Below are 17,323 nucleotides of genomic sequence, written 5' to 3'. Positions count from 1 at the left end.
ATTTTCTGTTTTTTTTTTTTTTTTTCCACATTCTGTCTCTCATGGTTGAGGTTTAACCAAGTTGACAATTACAGGCCTCTCTAATATTTTCAAGAGGGAGAACTTGCACAATTAGTGGTTGACTAAATACTTTTTTGCCCCACTGTATAAGTTGAACGGTATATAAGTTTGCACGGCAACACAATTTTTGTTGAATTAGGTCTGACAGCTGTTTTAACTTATTTTTAGGTACAAAATCCAAAATTGTTTTCAGTGTTTCTGTATGACGTCATGTTTTCTTAAGAGATACAATGTAAAATGCAGGACTTCATATGAGTTTGTTTTATAAAAGTTTAAAATATCACCATCGAATAAAGTATGATAGAAACAGTCATGAATGCACTGTTACTAACACATTGCTCGTCTTTCAAGGGTCCATTCTCGGACCAATTTTATTTACAAATAAATGCTTCCTCTCGCTGAGCTCATGGAACAACAGTATGACATCTCCTATCACATCCATGCAGATGACACACAACTCTATATTTTAGTGTCCCCACATGATTACAGTCCCTTAGTCTTCCTGAGTAAATGTATTCATCAAATCAATGAATGGATGTGCCAAAATGTTCTCTAATAAAATGTGGGGAAGACAGAGGTGATCATTTTTGGGCCAAAAAAGAAAAGGTCAAGATCAGCACACACCTTGGCACAATGTCACTTAAAGGTACAAATCAAGACAGAAATATTGACGAAATTATTAACTCAGACCTAAAATATGACAGCCATCAAAAGTTCGTCACTAAATCTTCCAATTACCACCTAAAAACTACAGCCATAATTAAGGAGCTCTTGTCTAAATAAGACATGATAAAACTCCAGGCATTCATTTTTAGTAGATTGGACTTGATTGAAACAGTATGTTTACCAAAAAAAAAAAAAACTGTCAGGAAGCTGCAGCTAGCACAGAACGCTGCTGCCAGAGTCCTTACAAATACAGTGGTACCTCTACATACGAAGTTAATTCATTCCAGGACCTTGTTTGTAAGTCGAAATGTTCGTATGTAGAGCAGGATTTTCCCATAAGAATACATTAGAATTCCATTAATTCGTTCCACAGCCCGAAAACCTAGACTAAATCCTTAATAAACACTGCTGGTACGATTGCAAATGGCAATTACACAGAGCAAAACAAATAAAAAAAAATCTGAATAATATAATAATATTATTATTGTTAATAATATTACCGATAATAATGTAACGAATTGGGATCTAATGTGGCGGATGTGTTTTGCGAGGTGTACCTGAACGCACCGCGTGGCTGACGTGACAGAGTGAGAGAGGTCTTTTTACTTTCATTTTTCATGTTCAGCTGCAGCGGACAGTAGGCGTGTTGTGTTGCACAAGTTTTCAAAAAAAAAAAAAAAAAAAAAAAGATCGAAAACCTGACGAAGCTGGCGATTTTTTTTTTAGATGTTACAATAATAATATTTGTCTCCTTAACTTATAAAGACTGGCGAACGGAGGTTGGAGGAGGACCATGGAGATCATAGACATTCTACGGCCGTATCGTCGAGCCAGTATACGGACGCCCACCCCACGCTCATATTTTTCTGTCATTTCCATCTTCATATAGGGAAGAGCAAAGGGTTTAATTATAGGGGTTTTTTCACATATCTGTTATTGGCTAAGTCTCGTTTATTTTTGTTTATCTTGCATCTTATGTATATGGTTATTTAGTTTATTTCTTTGTTAATATGAGGACTAGTTACATAGGGTGGACAGATATAATTAAGGAATAGAAATGAGGGTAGGTTTTAATAAACAAATGCCTCATCCTACTCCTTTTGGACACAATGAATAAATTCTGATCTTGTTTATTATTATCATTATCATTATTGTCTTAACTAGGGTTGTTCCGATTATGTTTTTTTTGCTCCCGATCCGATCGTTTTAGTTTGAGTATCTGCTGATCCCGATATTTCCCGATCCGATTGCTTTTTTTTGCTCCCGATTCAATTCCAATCATTTCCGATAATTTTTCCCGATCATAGACATTTTGGCAATGCATTAAGAAAAAAATGAATAAAACTCGGACGAATATATACATTCAACATACAGTACATAAGTACTGTATTTGTTCATTATGACAATAAATCCTCAAGATGGCATTTACATTATTAACATTCTTTCTGTGAGAGGGAGCCACGGATAGAAAGACTTGTAATTCTTAAAGGACAGATGTGACTTTGTAAATTGTGACTAAATATTGCCATCTAGTGGATTTTTATGAGCGTTCAGTAAATGATAATTCAGGCATTTAACTTCTGCCCAAATGCATGATGGGAAGTGCACCCATGACTGTGTCTAGTGCTACCAATTTATATATCTTCTCTGCGTTAGGGATTAATTTAAGGTGTTAAGTCAAAGATCAATTGCAACCTTGCTTCCCCACATTGCTTCTCATGATAATTCTAATCGTAGGGAGAAGGATTATTTTGGCTTTAGCCAATTAAACAAAGGCTTCAAAGAGTGCCAAAATTCACCCTACTTGTCATATGCTGCCTTTTATCTCTCTATATGGGTATGACGACGCCATTACAAATTGAGCGCGACAATGCGAGAGAGGGTCGTGCACCGCATGCATTAATTGCATTAAATATATTAACGTGATACATTTAAAAAAAAAATTAATTACCGCCGCTATCGGAATACATTTGATAACCCTACCTTAAGCCTAAACTAAAGACTCTGGATGAGTGTAACATATTATGTTTGTAACGTTAAATACAATTAGAAAATTATTTAAATAAAAAAAATATATATATATATAACAAAAAAAAGGCATGTCCGATATTTTTTTGCTAATTCCAATACTTTGAAAATGACGTGATTGGACCTGATCGATCGGGACATCTCTAGTCTTAACTATTGTTGCTGCTATCTCTAGAATATCATTGGTTCTGTCTGATTTTTTTAATTTAGTTTTTCGTTTGTTTTGTTTGTCTATTATTTTTATTTTCTCATATCCAAATCTATTATTTAATTTTCTCATATCCAAATAAAGCATTCATTCATTCATCCATTTCAATGGTAAGCTTCACCTTTTCTCCTTTTTTTTCACCACCTGCACTAACATTGTTGGAACACATGTTGATTTCTCTCACAAGAAAATCCGCCGAGCATCGGCCTACGGGAAACCAAAAAAACTGTGGCGTTGCAATAAATCGTCGTATTTCGAGCATGTCGTCGGATGTAGAAACAGATGGCGAGTCAAATTTTATGTCGGATGTCGAAAAGATCGTGTGTCGAAGCGATCGTATGTCGAGGTTCCACTGTACAAGGAAACTGGACCATATTACACCAGTTACGAAACCGTTTCACTGCCAGTGAGTCAAAGGATAGACTACAATATACTACTGCTTGTCTACAAAACACTTAATGGCCTTGGACCAAAATACATGTTTTATTTGTTGGACCCCTATGCAGCATCTAGACCGCAAATGTCGTCTGGAACCAGTCTGCTGTATGTTCCAAGAACAAGGACCAAGCAGGGTGAGGGAGCATTTAGTTTCTATGCTCCTCACCTCTTGAACAAGTTACCTGAAAGTCCTTTAAATCAGGGCTATAAACACTATTGTTTACCACAGATTATTCATAACTCTTTTTATATTTCAAATTTCAAGTTATTTGCTTTTTATTAATTTTTTTAGGGTTTTATTTCCACTTAGGATTTAAATTATTATTTTTTTAATTCTCTTGATGATTTAATGTGATTTTTATGTATAATTTAGTTTCTTGTTTAAATTGTCTTTGCTTTTAACTTTTTTTTTGATTCAATGCAATTTCTACGAATCATTTTTGATCTGTTTGTGGATCTTAATGTGATGTAAAGCATTTTGAATTGCCTTGTTTTGAATTGTGCTGCACAAATAAATTTGGGCTGCCTTTCCTTGCCTTTCAGTGCCATTGAAGGCACTTGATGTCCAATCCATTTGGACATGGAGGGGTGAATGAACGACCGTCCCAGTCAAAATGGATTGGACGTCGAGCACTATCAATGACAGGCTATTAGTTAAACAATGTATGTATGTAATTAGATATGGTTACTGTAATTATGAATGTGTTTAAATTGCTATAAACTTTTTTTTTTGTTGTGCCCAATTCAGCAACATGATTTTTTGTTTGCTTGTTTGTTTACTTACCTTTTCCCTGTGCCAGGTTTCTGTTGAAGCCGAGAGGACTGATGTATTCAAACATGAAAACAGCCATTGCAGTCACCAGTAGGAGCATCACAAACATCATCACCCACACTGATGCACTGAATGGCTCTACAAGAGGGCAAGAGTGACATAAGATGACAGGGATTTAGTATTAATAAGACATGCTGAATCATAATTTCAAATACTACACATCACTTCTTGTGATTCATGCACTGTCTCATTCTGCCTTTCCATGATATGAATAAGGAAATCAATTACACACACGAGCTGCTGAGCAAAGTGCTGCAACGAACGAGTACGTTCGCAGGCACCCCTCTTAAACCCCCAAAGCCCCGCATGCGCGCGCATACACGCAGGCAGATTTCTTGTTTGACAGTGTGAGGAGGCGTCGGAAGCCCTGGTGTCAGCAGTTCTGTCGTCCCTCTGAGCCAACAACACCACTGCAGAGATTAAAGCAAGCCTATAACGTATGGCAGAGGGGCTGCGACGCTTGTGAGCAAAAACGCGTTGGCGTGCAGCCATCATGGGGTGTTCCAGCTAAGCCCTTCTAATTGCCACTTTCACGGCAGTGTGCTACATACAGTACATGTTAAAAGTGTGTGTGTGACTTCATGCTGGCATGAGTAGCCATAAGCCTGAGCCATGAGCTTTTGCTCTTCTGCGTACAACTATGGCATCAGCCGGAAGCTGTTTAAGATATTATAACTGTTTTATTCACAATGCAGTCTTGGTTCAAATATATATCAGTCAACTCAAGAGGTGGGAACCTCCTGATACAATATAATTTGCTATAGGAGGCTCACGATAATGATGCTCTCCAGAGGTGGGTACTAAAGCATTACATTTACTCCATGACATTTACTTGAGTAACTTTTGAGAATAATGTACTTATTAGAATAGTTTTACCAAACAATACTTTTTACTTTTACTTGAGTAGATTTGTGAAGAAGAAACACTACTTTTACTCAAGTACTTTGGGCTATATTAGTCATTACATTTTTCCTCTTTATTCTACATATTTACTTTATTTTTGCCAGAGATGCCAACAGTGGCCGTCTATTTTACCAATGAGACGTCTCAACAAAAACCACAATTATACAAATCAGAGGCAGAGGTGGGTAATAACGCATTACATGTACTCCGTTACATTTACTTGAGTAACTTTTTGAGAAAAATGTACTTCTAAAGGCCGAGTTATGCTTCCGCGTCAGACCTGCGCCGTCAAGGAAGACCCGATTTACGACCCTGCGCCATAGCCTGACGTGTGTCTATTGAATTTTCAAACCCTAGCGTCACGTCGACACATATGACGTGGCGGAAATGGACTGTGATTGGTCCGCTCAGGCTGTTGTTTCTGCGAAATCACTGCCATTGTAGAATAGAATCAATTTATCTTTATCAAAAGATTATTTTTCTACACGCAAAAATGGACCAAGACGACGGGAGTATCATCGAAGAGCAAGTCTCGTCAAGACATCATAAAGATTGCCAAATGGCAAGGTCAGCGATTGAATAAAAAAATGGAAGAAACACCGAGACGTGCGTATTCGGAATCGAGTGGCCACACGAAGCGGTGACCCAGTCGGCCAAAAACTGCCAGCTTTTTATCCCTTTATGTCGTATTTTTGGTTGATGCACTTCATTTATTGTGTACAAATGTTTGCCGTGAGTCTGTGACTTATTTACATGTTACACTTCAAGTATCTGAAGAATAAAGCACAGGTTTGGTGCCAAAAGAGTTTTTTTTATGTTTAATTTTCAACAACAGCCATTTAACACACGATACATCATCACTGATTGAGAGTGCCTCGGTGCTTTTATGATAGGGTGACCAAACGTCCTCTTTTGCCCGGACAAGTCCTACTTTCACGTAGTATCCTCGTCATCATTTATGTTTATAAATTCAAAAAAATGTCCGTTTTTTAATGATTTTTCACGGGACCAATTTGAAGAGAATCCCTCCGGCCGCTGGGTGGCAGCGCCTGCCTGCGATGACATGGCTCCTAGTAGAAGGGAGGGAAGAAGTCGTTCTTCTTGTTTTTGTTGGCAGTTTACCCCTATCATTAGGCATTACCGCCATCTACTGGGTTGACGATTTGGCCACAACTCCTGCCCAATTCTTAAGTTTTTTACGATAAATACGTATATAATGGCAACTGTTGACTTCTGTCGGAGCTGTGACTGTAAAATCCCGTTTGGTGTTGCATCGTTGCGCTGCCGATGATTGTAAACTTTTATAGCAAAGTTTGATTTTTGCCTCAGCTAGCTATCAGTAAGCTAAACCACGCTAGGCATTATGGGAAACGTAGTTTTGAACTGCTACGTTTGGAAACATGCTGGTTGAATAGTTTGTCAGTTTATTTCAGTTATTGTTTGTGTGCAATCTAGAACATTGAATGAGAATATCAATTGAATGGGAATAACAATTTGTCAAGGGCAATTGTCGTGATAGTAATTTATAAGCCTACTGTGTGTATGTGTATTGACTGGACTACATTTCCATGGGTCTGCATTATATATATATATATATATATATATATATATATATATATATATATATATATATATATATATATATATATATATATATATATATATATATATATATATATATATATATATATATTTCGCCACATTTCAGGCTTCAAACATAAAGATATAAAATTCTAATTTTTTGTCAAGAATTAACAACAAGTGGGACACAATTGTGAAGTGGAACAAAATTTATTGGATAATTTAAACTTTTTTAACAAATAAAAAACTGTACAGTGGGGCGTGCAATATTATTCGGCCCCCTTGCGTTAATACTTTGTACCGTCACCTTTTGCTCCAATTACAGCTGCAAGTCGCTTGGGGTATGTTTATATCAGTTTTGCACATCGAGAGACTGACATTCTTGCCCATTCTTCCTTGCAAAACAGCTCGAGCTCAGTGAGGTTGGATGGAGAGTGTTTGTGAACAGCAGTCTTCAGCTCTTTCCACAGATTCTCGATTGGATTCAGGTCTGGACTTTGACTTGGCCATTCTAACACCTGGATACGTTTATTTTTGAACCATTCCATTGTAGATTTGGCTTTATGTTTTGGATCATTGTCCTGTTGGACGATAAATCTCCGTCCCAGTCTCAGGTCTTGTGCAGATACCAACAGGTTTTCTTCCAGAATGTTCCTGTATTTGGCTGCATCCATCTTCCCGTCAATTTCAACTATCTTCCCTGTCCCTGCTGAAGAAAAGCAGGCCCAAACCATGATGTTGCCACCACCAAGTTTGACAGTGGGGATGGTGTGTTCAGGGTGATGAGCTGTGTTGCTTTTATGCCAAACATATCGTTTTGCATTGTGGCCAAAAAGTTCAATTTTGGTTTCATCTGACCAGAGCACCTTCTTCCACATGTTTGGTGTGTCTCCCAGGTGGCTTTTGGCAAACTTTAAACGAGACTTTTTATGGATATCTTTGAGAAATGGCTTTCTTCTTGCCACTCTTCCATAAAGGCCAGATTTGTGCAGTGTGCCACTGATTGTTGTCCTATGGACAGACTCTCCCACCTCAGCTGTAGATCTCTGCAGTTCATCCAGAGTGATCATGGGCCTCTTGGCTGCATCTCTGATCAGTTTTCTCCTTGTTTGAGAAGAAAGTTTGGAAGGACGGCCGGGTCTTGGTAGATTTGCAGTGGTCTGATGCTCCTTCCATTTCAATATGATGGCTTGCACAGTGCTCCTTGAGATGTTTAAAGCTTGGGAAATCTTTTTGTATCCAAATCCGGCTTTAAACTTCTCCACAACGGTATCTCGGACCTGCCTGGTGTGTTCCTTGGTTTTCATAATGCTCTCTGCACTTTAAACAGAACCCTGAGACTATCACAGAGCAGGTGCATTTATACGGAGACTTGATTACACACTGGTGGATTCTATTTATCATCATCGGTCATTTAGGACAACATTGGATCATTCAGAGATCCTCACTGAACCTCTGGAGTGAGTTTGCAGCACTGAAAGTAAAGGGGCTGAATAATATTGCACGCCCCACTTTTCAGTTTTTTATTTGTTAAAAAAGTTTAAATTATCCAATAAATGTTGTTCCACTTCACGATTGTGTCCCACTTGTTGATTCTTGACAAAAAAATTATATTTCATATCTTTATGTTTGAAGCCTGAAATGTGGCGAAAGGTTGCAAGATTCAAGGGGGCCGAATACTTTTGCAAGGCACTGTACATATACATATATATATATATATATATATATATATATATAGTCATTATTATTATTATTTTTTTTTCAAACTGCATTTTTCCATCCAGAGTGAGGGGGCACCTTTGAATGTATCAAAATGATATAGGCATCTTTGAGTGAACTTCGAGTAAAATTCAAGTATCTTGAGGCCTTCATGCTCTATGGATGAATAATGCTTCATTTCTGTCATTTTTTTCTTTCACAATTTTTTTTTATTTTTATATTTCTTTGGCTTAATGTGGTTATGTAATGGGTTTTTGTACAGTGTCATTATGACAACAGTCCATATAGATAACTTTGCACTCAGAGAAAAAAAATAACATTTTTTAAAATAAAATAAAAAAATCCAACAAAAATATAAGCAGTTACTCGCAATGTTACTCATTACTTTAGTATTCTTTTCACCAAATACTTTTTTACTTGTACTTGAGTACATTTTTGAAGACTACTTTTACTTTTACTTGAGTAATAGTATATTGTAGTAACACTACTCTGACTTCAGTAAAATGTTTTGCTACTCTTCTCACCTCTGATCAGATATAACAATGTTTTTCTCCACTCGAGGTCGCGCATGCAAGTGCTGTTCTGATCTAAATTCGATGATTTTTGTGTCATCTTTTTGGCCTAATATGGTCATGTAATAGGTTAAAGTACAGTATAATAATAACAGTTCATATAGATGATGTTGTGCTGGGAAAAAAAATTATACAATAAAAAAAAAAAGATATCATAAGCAGTTACTTAAAATGTTACTTTTAAACGAATACTTTTTTACTTGTGTTTGAGTAAATTTTTGGATGACTACTTTTACTTGAGTAATATTTAGAACTAATGCTACTCTTACTTGAGGGAAATTTTTGGCTCTACCCACCTCTGATGATCTCACAAAACACCAATTATCGATTGATGGATGAGGAAATCTATCAGTGCTGTTCTACATTTTAACAATAAAAAATTAAAGAGTAAAAAAAGTTATTTCTACATGAAAAATGAGGAATGTTTATATTTTGCAGTGTCGCGGACAATCCGTCATTAACTTTTGTCTTCCTCACAGATTATAAGAATATTTTAGTGCTGCATTTCTGTTTCTTTTTTGCAGCAAAATTATATTCATTTGTTGTCTTTCTTAACTCATTGCCTGCCATTGACAACGATCCAATCCAATTTTTAAAAACTGAGTCAACTGACAGTGAACGCTCATGTTTGAGCGCTTTTGATGACGTTAGACTTCAATTCATTTTGATTCCCATGTAAAGTGAATTAAATGCCTAGCGATGTCAATGGCAGCCAATAAGTTAATACAGACACTACTTTATTTTACGGCCGCACCCATCCCGGTTTGTGGCAATAAAGGGGGCCTGGACATGTGCCGTTTGGTGCACCAACGTAGCGATAATCCCAGTAATGGCAGCGGGCATTGATCTCTACACTAATGGTGCTTGAAACAAACAATAACCATCAAAATTAAAAAACACACAACTTGTCAGTTGTCTGCCAAAGGAGCAGGTGGAGCAAAACTCTCGGGGCATGTTAACTGATCAAAAATGGTTTCTCATCAAGGACGAATTTCAATAGAAAGTAAAAGTTGACAATACATTAAAAACCAATAACAAAGCAAAAATAGAAATGCTGACATCATACAGTGTATCACAAAAGTGAGTACACCCCTCGCATTTCTGCAAATATTTTAGTATATCATTTCATGGGACAACACTGACAAAATGACACTTTGACACAATGAAAAGTAGTCTGTGTTCAGCTTATAGAATAGTTAATTTATTTTCCCCTCAAAATAACTAAAAATGTAGCCATTAATATCTAAACCCCTGGCAACAAAAGTGAGTACACCCCTTAGAAATTACGTTAATCCCTAAATGTCTAAATTGAGTACTGCTTGTCATTTTCCCTCCAAAAGGTCATGTGTCTCGTTACAGGAGTGCTGTCAGCATTGCTGCAGAGATTGAAGAGGTGTGGAGTGAGCCTGTTAGTGCTCAGACCATACGCCGTACTCTACATCAAATTAATGTGCATGGCTGTCATCCCAAGAGGAAGCCTCTTCTAAAGACGGCACACAAGAAAGCACGCAAACAGTTTGCTGAAGACATGTCAACATGAGACGAAGATTTATTTGTTTGGTTCCAATGGTCTCAAGCATGTGTAGCAGCGACCAGGTGAGGAGTACAAAGATAAGTGTGTCATGCCTACAGTTAAGCATGGTGGTGGAAATGACCACCCCCCCCCACACACACACACCTCTTCAATCTCGGCAGCAATGCTGACAGCACTCATGTAACGAGTCACATGACATTTTGGAGGGAAAAAGACAAGCAGTACTCAATTTGGACATTTAGGGATGTACGTATTTTCAAAGGGGTGTACTCACTTTTGTTCCCAGGGCTTTAGATATTAATGGCTATGTTTTGAGTTATTTTGAGGGGAAAATAATTTAACTCTATTATATAAGATGCACACGGATTACTTTTCATTGTGTCAAAGTGTCATTTTGTCAGTGTTGTCCCATGAAAAGATATACTTAAATATCTGCAGAAATGCAAGGGGTGTACTCACTTTTGTGATACACTGTACAAAGAGTGAATGACAAAACCCAATTTTGAAAAATCTTCACCCTAGCTGTTTTAAACAACATCTATTTTTCTTTGCGTGAGGCTATAAAGCATTACAAAATGCTATTAAAACCCAGTGTAATCCCTCTCAGGAGGCACTTTGTACAAAAGTAGATGTTGAGCTCAATCCCGCAGACAGAGCAGCAAGTATCGACTGCTGAGTAACAGAACCAGGCTGCGTTGTCAGCTTTGTATGACAGGGAACACTCTCCCCCTAAATGATGACACTCCCACATTGACAAACCCAAACAAGACAACTCTTCTAAATCATTCCCAGTGGGATTAAAAAATGATCAAACCAATAAATGTTGCTCACCAAGAAAGGCTGAAGGGGACACGGTTCCATTACTACGGGACACCATGACGCTGATCCCAGTTTCCACGAACGGGACGGAGAAATCGATGACCTCAGAACGCTCCTCATTGATCGTCAGAGATCCGACGGCCATGACGGCTTTCTTATAGACCACCTTGGAGGTGGAGGGGAAGACGTGGTGGACAAATGATCAAGGGAGAGAGGCGTGCAAGGTTAAAGGGACGATGGAAAATAAAATATTTTACAAGTAAAGTGAAATGTTAAGCAAAGGAAAAGGATTATATGGATGAAAATGAAAAGGATTGGGTCGAGCACAGAAAAGAAGAGCATTGTTGCAGTTAAAATCCATCGCTGGAGCAACTTGTAAAAATGAGTCACTAAATTAGTTATTCTCAAATAGTGGGGCGCGCAGAGCGATGTTGGGGTTGCATGTGACCTCAGGGAACATACTTTTTATGCAGCGGCGCTCTCATTTTCAGACTGTCTGCAGTATTTTTGGACCAAACAAGAGCACACAGCAACGAGCACGGAGATATGAAGAGTTAAGACGAGGAAATATGACGTCGTGTATGTAGCGTCTGGCTTCACTTTTAATAGCGTGGGGACGAGGAAAGACCTATATGTTTACTGTGTCTAAAAATATTGGCAGTGGACAGCATGAAGCCAAATCAATTAAGACCTCACTGAAACACATTAGACACCAATCACATTGATAGGGCGCTTGATTTTTTTTTCCAGTGAAAACGTGCCAAATGTTGCCAACAATCGTCCCGCTTTGTGATTGTAACGTCAGTAAACCAGTGAGCACTGTTAGCAGGTGGAATACCAAGTTGCTCAATGCAAAATAATCCCACACCATCGCAAAGGAACTGTTACTGCCTGCAGCAAAAATAAAAATGTGCCCTCTGTCCAGTGACACCGTCATTTTTGTATTATTATTTTTATTTTTTTTTTTCCTTTTATGGGTCAAATTGTTTAGAATATTGTACTCTGAATTATTGTAGCCAATCAATTTGAATTTATTATTATTTCTTGATTTTTATAAAATTTTATTTTTCAGTATCAAATGGTCAAAAAATGAACCTGGAGTGTTTGTCTACAGTTTTGATGTGACTTTTTTCTTTTTTCCTCTTTTAATTCAGGCAAATTAATGCGCTTTGTTTTTTCTGTTAAAAAACAATGTTGATGAAGTTATACTTTATAGTAAGTTGACCCATATTTCTTTCTTTAATGTTAACAAGGACACAATGTTATGCAGAGGTACACTTATAATGATTTAGAAAGACAAATTATACTATTTACAGTGGCAGCAGAGTGTTGGAGGGCGTGAAACATGTACGTCGTCTTGAGGTTGGGTGTAATAGAAAATAATTGAGAAGAACTGCTCTAAATTCACGAACAATGTCTTGCGGTATTCACAATGTCTCCAATTCAATAATCTAACATAATTAGCTATCTTAAATTCACCTCTGGGACTTCACCTTTAGTCTAAAGCAATTATCTAAAGATAATTATACGGTAATAGCTATGATTTACAGTTAGCTTCCTCATCTTAAAACTAATTATCCATTCCTATTTGTTAAAGAAAAATAATATGGTTCTTACCTCTCCCACCATCCCATTCCAGACATTGTTAATCTTCTTTCCATGTTTGCCATTGGTTACTAGGTACAGGTCATAGGTGAACTTGACGTACTTGGCTATTTTCTTCAAAATGTCAATGCAGAAGCCTTTACAGCACTTCTTAATGTATGTCCCACCAGCCTCAGTTGTGTTGCTGCAAAAACAGAAAAAATATATTACTTTAATGTGAACATCTGCTATTTTTTTAAGAAAAATGGATGACTACAAAGCATCCATAAAACGACACATTCATTACCTGAGGAAAAGTCCAGTCACCTTATTTCATATGAATACCATCGACAAAACTGTATGAATTTTAGCAACATTAATTATATATATTCTGAGGGAAAATTCATATATTTAACACAATGAATTCTGACGTCCAGTATGAACTTGTTCAATCAAGAAATGAGGATTCATTCATCTCTCTCTTCCTAAATATGGACTTTATGAAGGCACTGTATTCTTAAACCTTGCACCATCTGTACATCAACTTTCTGCCATCTGGGACTCTCATTTAACTTTTAAATGTGTGCTAATTGTGGCAATGTAACCTTGTCATCAGGTTTTGTGACCTGAACAAAAAAACTTCAAAAAGGATGAGAGGGGGAAAAAGTCTTAGCGATTCAATCATGACTCTGCAGCTAACTTTGGGAAGGAGCGACTTCATATATGTTGTGTTTAAGAGAAATAGTTGTTAGGCTTGGGGTTGTGGAGGGGCATTAGCCAGCTCTTGCTTCCACTGTGATCTCGGTCGTTACAATCACTAGCTGTCAACGTGTCAAAAAAATCTCAACCAAAACGAGATTCGTGCCTGGTCTTGATTTCCCATGAAGCAATTGTTTAAAAAAGTGGTACGTGGAAGGACAATTTTAGACTGTTTCACCATTGGAATCTTTACACAATAAATATAGTGTCTTGGTATGTGAATCATAGGGATTGACTGGTTTTCAATGGCAATTGATATTTAAGATCGCAGGTTCAAATTATGATATATCAATTCAGATAAATTTGAATTGACACTAAGGGTTTTTTTTTTAATCGAGAAATTGTGTGGGCATAGGGGCTTGGTTAGAAGTTGCAGTTAAGTTGTGAAATCTGTGACTGAGCATTATATTTTCAATTAGTTTTCACCAAGGGCGGACTGGCATACCGGGAATTTCCCCGGTGGGTCGGTGCCAGGAGAAATACAGTAAACGGGGTCGTAAAACTGCGGTCAAACCAGCAGACGTTTGTGTTCCCTTGGTCAATTGAGCGGACCCTAAAATTAACGCACCCGTGTCATCCAAACATTACTGTAAATGCATTCCGACCGAGCGGCAAGTCAGTTGACTTCTGTGTGCTTGCGTTTTTGCCAACTCTTAAAAACACTCTCAACACTCTAAAATATATACCACCATTGATATCATTTAAAAATGAAATAAAGTCATCTGACCTTAAAAACGCTCCATCTACATGTGCGTTAAGTGCGCCGTCTCGTCAGTACAATCTTATGTGATTCCCCTGAGCAACGGGTTGTTTCAGTCGATGGTAGGTTTCAGTTCTCATTTTTGTGGTACTGTAAATCCGAAATTTTGAATAAATTGTGGCCAAGGTTGGTGAATATTATTAGCAGACCTCTCTGACTACTCCCATACTCAAAACTATGCATTTTAACTTTACCTAAATTTAAAGAAAATCTAAATTATAAGTCCCACATGCATACTTCGATCAGGTTACAGTTCTCATTTTTAGGGTACTGTAAATCCACAGTTCAGAATAGGTTCCGGCCAAGGTTGTTGAATATTAGTAGTGGACCTTTCTGACTACTGACACATTCAAAATTATGTATTTTTATTCTTTATTCTATCAGTATTCAGAAATTTTGAATTAAAAACGTCCTACGTGTGTACTTTGATCAGGTTGCAGTTCTCGAATTAATGGTTTACTCATGTTATACTGTAGCCTATTGTCAATGACCTGTTTGTATTAAAATCTGTACATGCTTTAACATCACTACACTATTGTAATTTTTTTACTCTAGGCTAATTACGGGCTTTGGTTTTTGTTTACTATATGATTATTGTCCAAAACAAATGCTGTTTTTTTCATCCAGGTACAAGTACACAGGGATGAAAGTGGGCCAGAACGGTCAGGGACGCAGTTCCGGTATAAGATTCATGGCCAGAATGCAGTTCCGGTATAAGATTTGGGCCGGAATGCTGTTCCGGTATAAGATTCAGGGCCAGAATGCTGTTCCGGTACACGGTGCTTTGATTCCGAAAATATGACGACAACTTTCAAAACACTATGTAAAAAAAAAAAAAAAAAAATGCTACGCTGCCACACATGCATTTCATCTCCAAGAAGTATCTACCAACATCAGAATTACATACACAAGCATTAACAACAAGCGTGATAAGGTGCTTAAGTAGCGTAATCTGTTTCCACCAATATTTATTATTTTATTTTATTTCATTTTATTTTCCACGGACGGCATGGAGGTTTCCCCAGCTGCTGCAGTTATCTGAGTCTGACGATGATGAGTCACGTCAATGTGCGAATGCATGCAGCAACGCAAAACGCCTGGACTCATTTATCCGTTCAATTGGCTGACATACTGACATGTGATCAGCAGAGATGCTCTGATTGGTTCAAATGTGCATGTTTTCTGGAACTGCAAAAAAAAAAGGTTGTTGAATTGATGCGACAAAAAAAGGGCAATGCAACAGAAAATGTATCAAATCTTTAAGAGCAACGAAAGAGTTGAGGAGGCTTATTTATCATATTTAGTTTTATTTGCTCTGATTGGGAGGTTCAAAACATCTTAGTTGTCAGTGTGCACTTTGGACTTATATTTGCTCATTTATGTTAGGCTACTTATTCATTTCCTTATGATTGAAAAAAAACTCAATGTTTGCGCGATCTTCAAAATATATTCCATTACACTCTGCATAATATAAGTCATTTGTAGTTATTTTTCTGAATGTATGTTACTTATATCTTTATTATTAAAAATAAAAAAAGTAAAGGTTTACATTAACTTCAATTTTAATATACATCCTATGTTCTTAAGTAGTTAAAATTGAGATTTGGCATTTAGTATTTGAGGAAATTAGGGAAAATAAAAATTAGGAGATGGAGGTTGGGGTTATTGCTGTTTTTGTTAACTTTTATTTTGCAAATCATTGAAAAAATGCAATTTTGAATGAAAATCGTTTTTTTATGTGTTATAGAAATAACTGTGCTAAAACAGTTTTTTTTGCATTTCAGTAGTTTGAGAGGTTTGTCACTGCCCCCCCCCCCCAAAAAAAAAAAAAAAAAAAAAAAGAAAGAAAAATAAATGAATAAATAAAATTTCTGGCTCCGTGGCGACCTTCACGTCAGGGAGTTCCGGCAAGAAAATCTAGCAACTTTCACCCCTGCAGGTACATGTGTTGCCAGCTGGATGGCTTCCATGAAGTGCTGGTCTTTCAATGACTCCTGGGGCAATCTCTCTCCCTAGTCCGCCCCTGGTTCTCATGCTTTATTTTTTTACTATCAATAATGACTTTAGATAGAAAGTTAGCGACAGAGGCACCAGGTCTGTGTGATGTAATGGAAATGAGCACAACAATGTTGGCAGGTGCAGGTATAGAGCTAATATATAGCCTACAACTGTGATAACTGCACTTATGATAAGAGTAGGCACATTTCGACAGCCGGTGCATGTGATGTTATGGAGGCTCTTTGTGAAGTTGCCAGACCAACTTGATAGAGAACCACTAAAGGCCTCAGGGGTCTCCAGGGAGGCCAGAGTAGTGTTGTGTATGTAGGTTGTTCTTAGGCCCAGCCTGGATGAGTGAATTTGTGATTAAGCATGCATGAATGGGCCTCTACCCCCCTGATCCCATCCCGACAACACCCCCTCTTACTGTGTACTTCCCTGCATCCATCCCCTCTTTCTCCAAATGGGCACTGCGGATGCCTCAGTGGGAATTGCGGTACGGGAGGCAGAAATCCACTGCGCTGTGCAAGTGGACATGTGGCAAAAGCGAGCGTATATCAGATTGACTGTGTGTCTGTTGCTCCTTGGAGATGCATTATCCTCCGCCCTACTTCACAGTGATTCTGGATGAAAATCTCTCATGGCCTCTTCCCTGGGACTCTATAACAACTTAATCAGCTACGTTTGTGTGCAAGTTTGCACATTCATGTACAGTACGTAGTTCTAATCACTTAAGTTGTGTACACATGGATAGGTTTTACCCTTTCACGCACAATTTAAAAAAAAGAAAAAAAAAACATTTTTTTAACCCGTACAGAGCGCTCATTTAACTCATTGATTGCTGATGACAGCACTAGATGTC

The 17,323-nt window shown here is 37.6% G+C and overlaps 1 protein-coding gene across 2 annotated transcripts in view; it reads right to left on the bottom strand.

The window, feature by feature from the left end:
• grin2aa (glutamate receptor, ionotropic, N-methyl D-aspartate 2A, a) overlaps positions 1-17,323 on the bottom strand; it is a 311,778-nt gene that overhangs the window by 48,113 nt on the left and 246,342 nt on the right. For both annotated transcript variants that reach the window (XM_057861597.1, XM_057861596.1), the window contains 3 exons: positions 12,978-13,149; positions 11,373-11,526; positions 4,185-4,310 (listed from right to left, as the gene is read on the bottom strand). In XM_057861597.1, the coding sequence (XP_057717580.1) occupies positions 4,185-4,310; positions 11,373-11,526; positions 12,978-13,149 (452 nt within the window). The remainder of the gene's footprint in view (positions 1-4,184; positions 4,311-11,372; positions 11,527-12,977; positions 13,150-17,323) is intronic.

This window comes from Corythoichthys intestinalis, chromosome 16 (assembly GCF_030265065.1).
Source record: "Corythoichthys intestinalis isolate RoL2023-P3 chromosome 16, ASM3026506v1, whole genome shotgun sequence".
In the NCBI taxonomy this organism is placed as follows: Eukaryota; Metazoa; Chordata; class Actinopteri; order Syngnathiformes; family Syngnathidae; genus Corythoichthys; species Corythoichthys intestinalis.
This window is presented reverse-complemented; position numbering and strand designations above follow the sequence as displayed.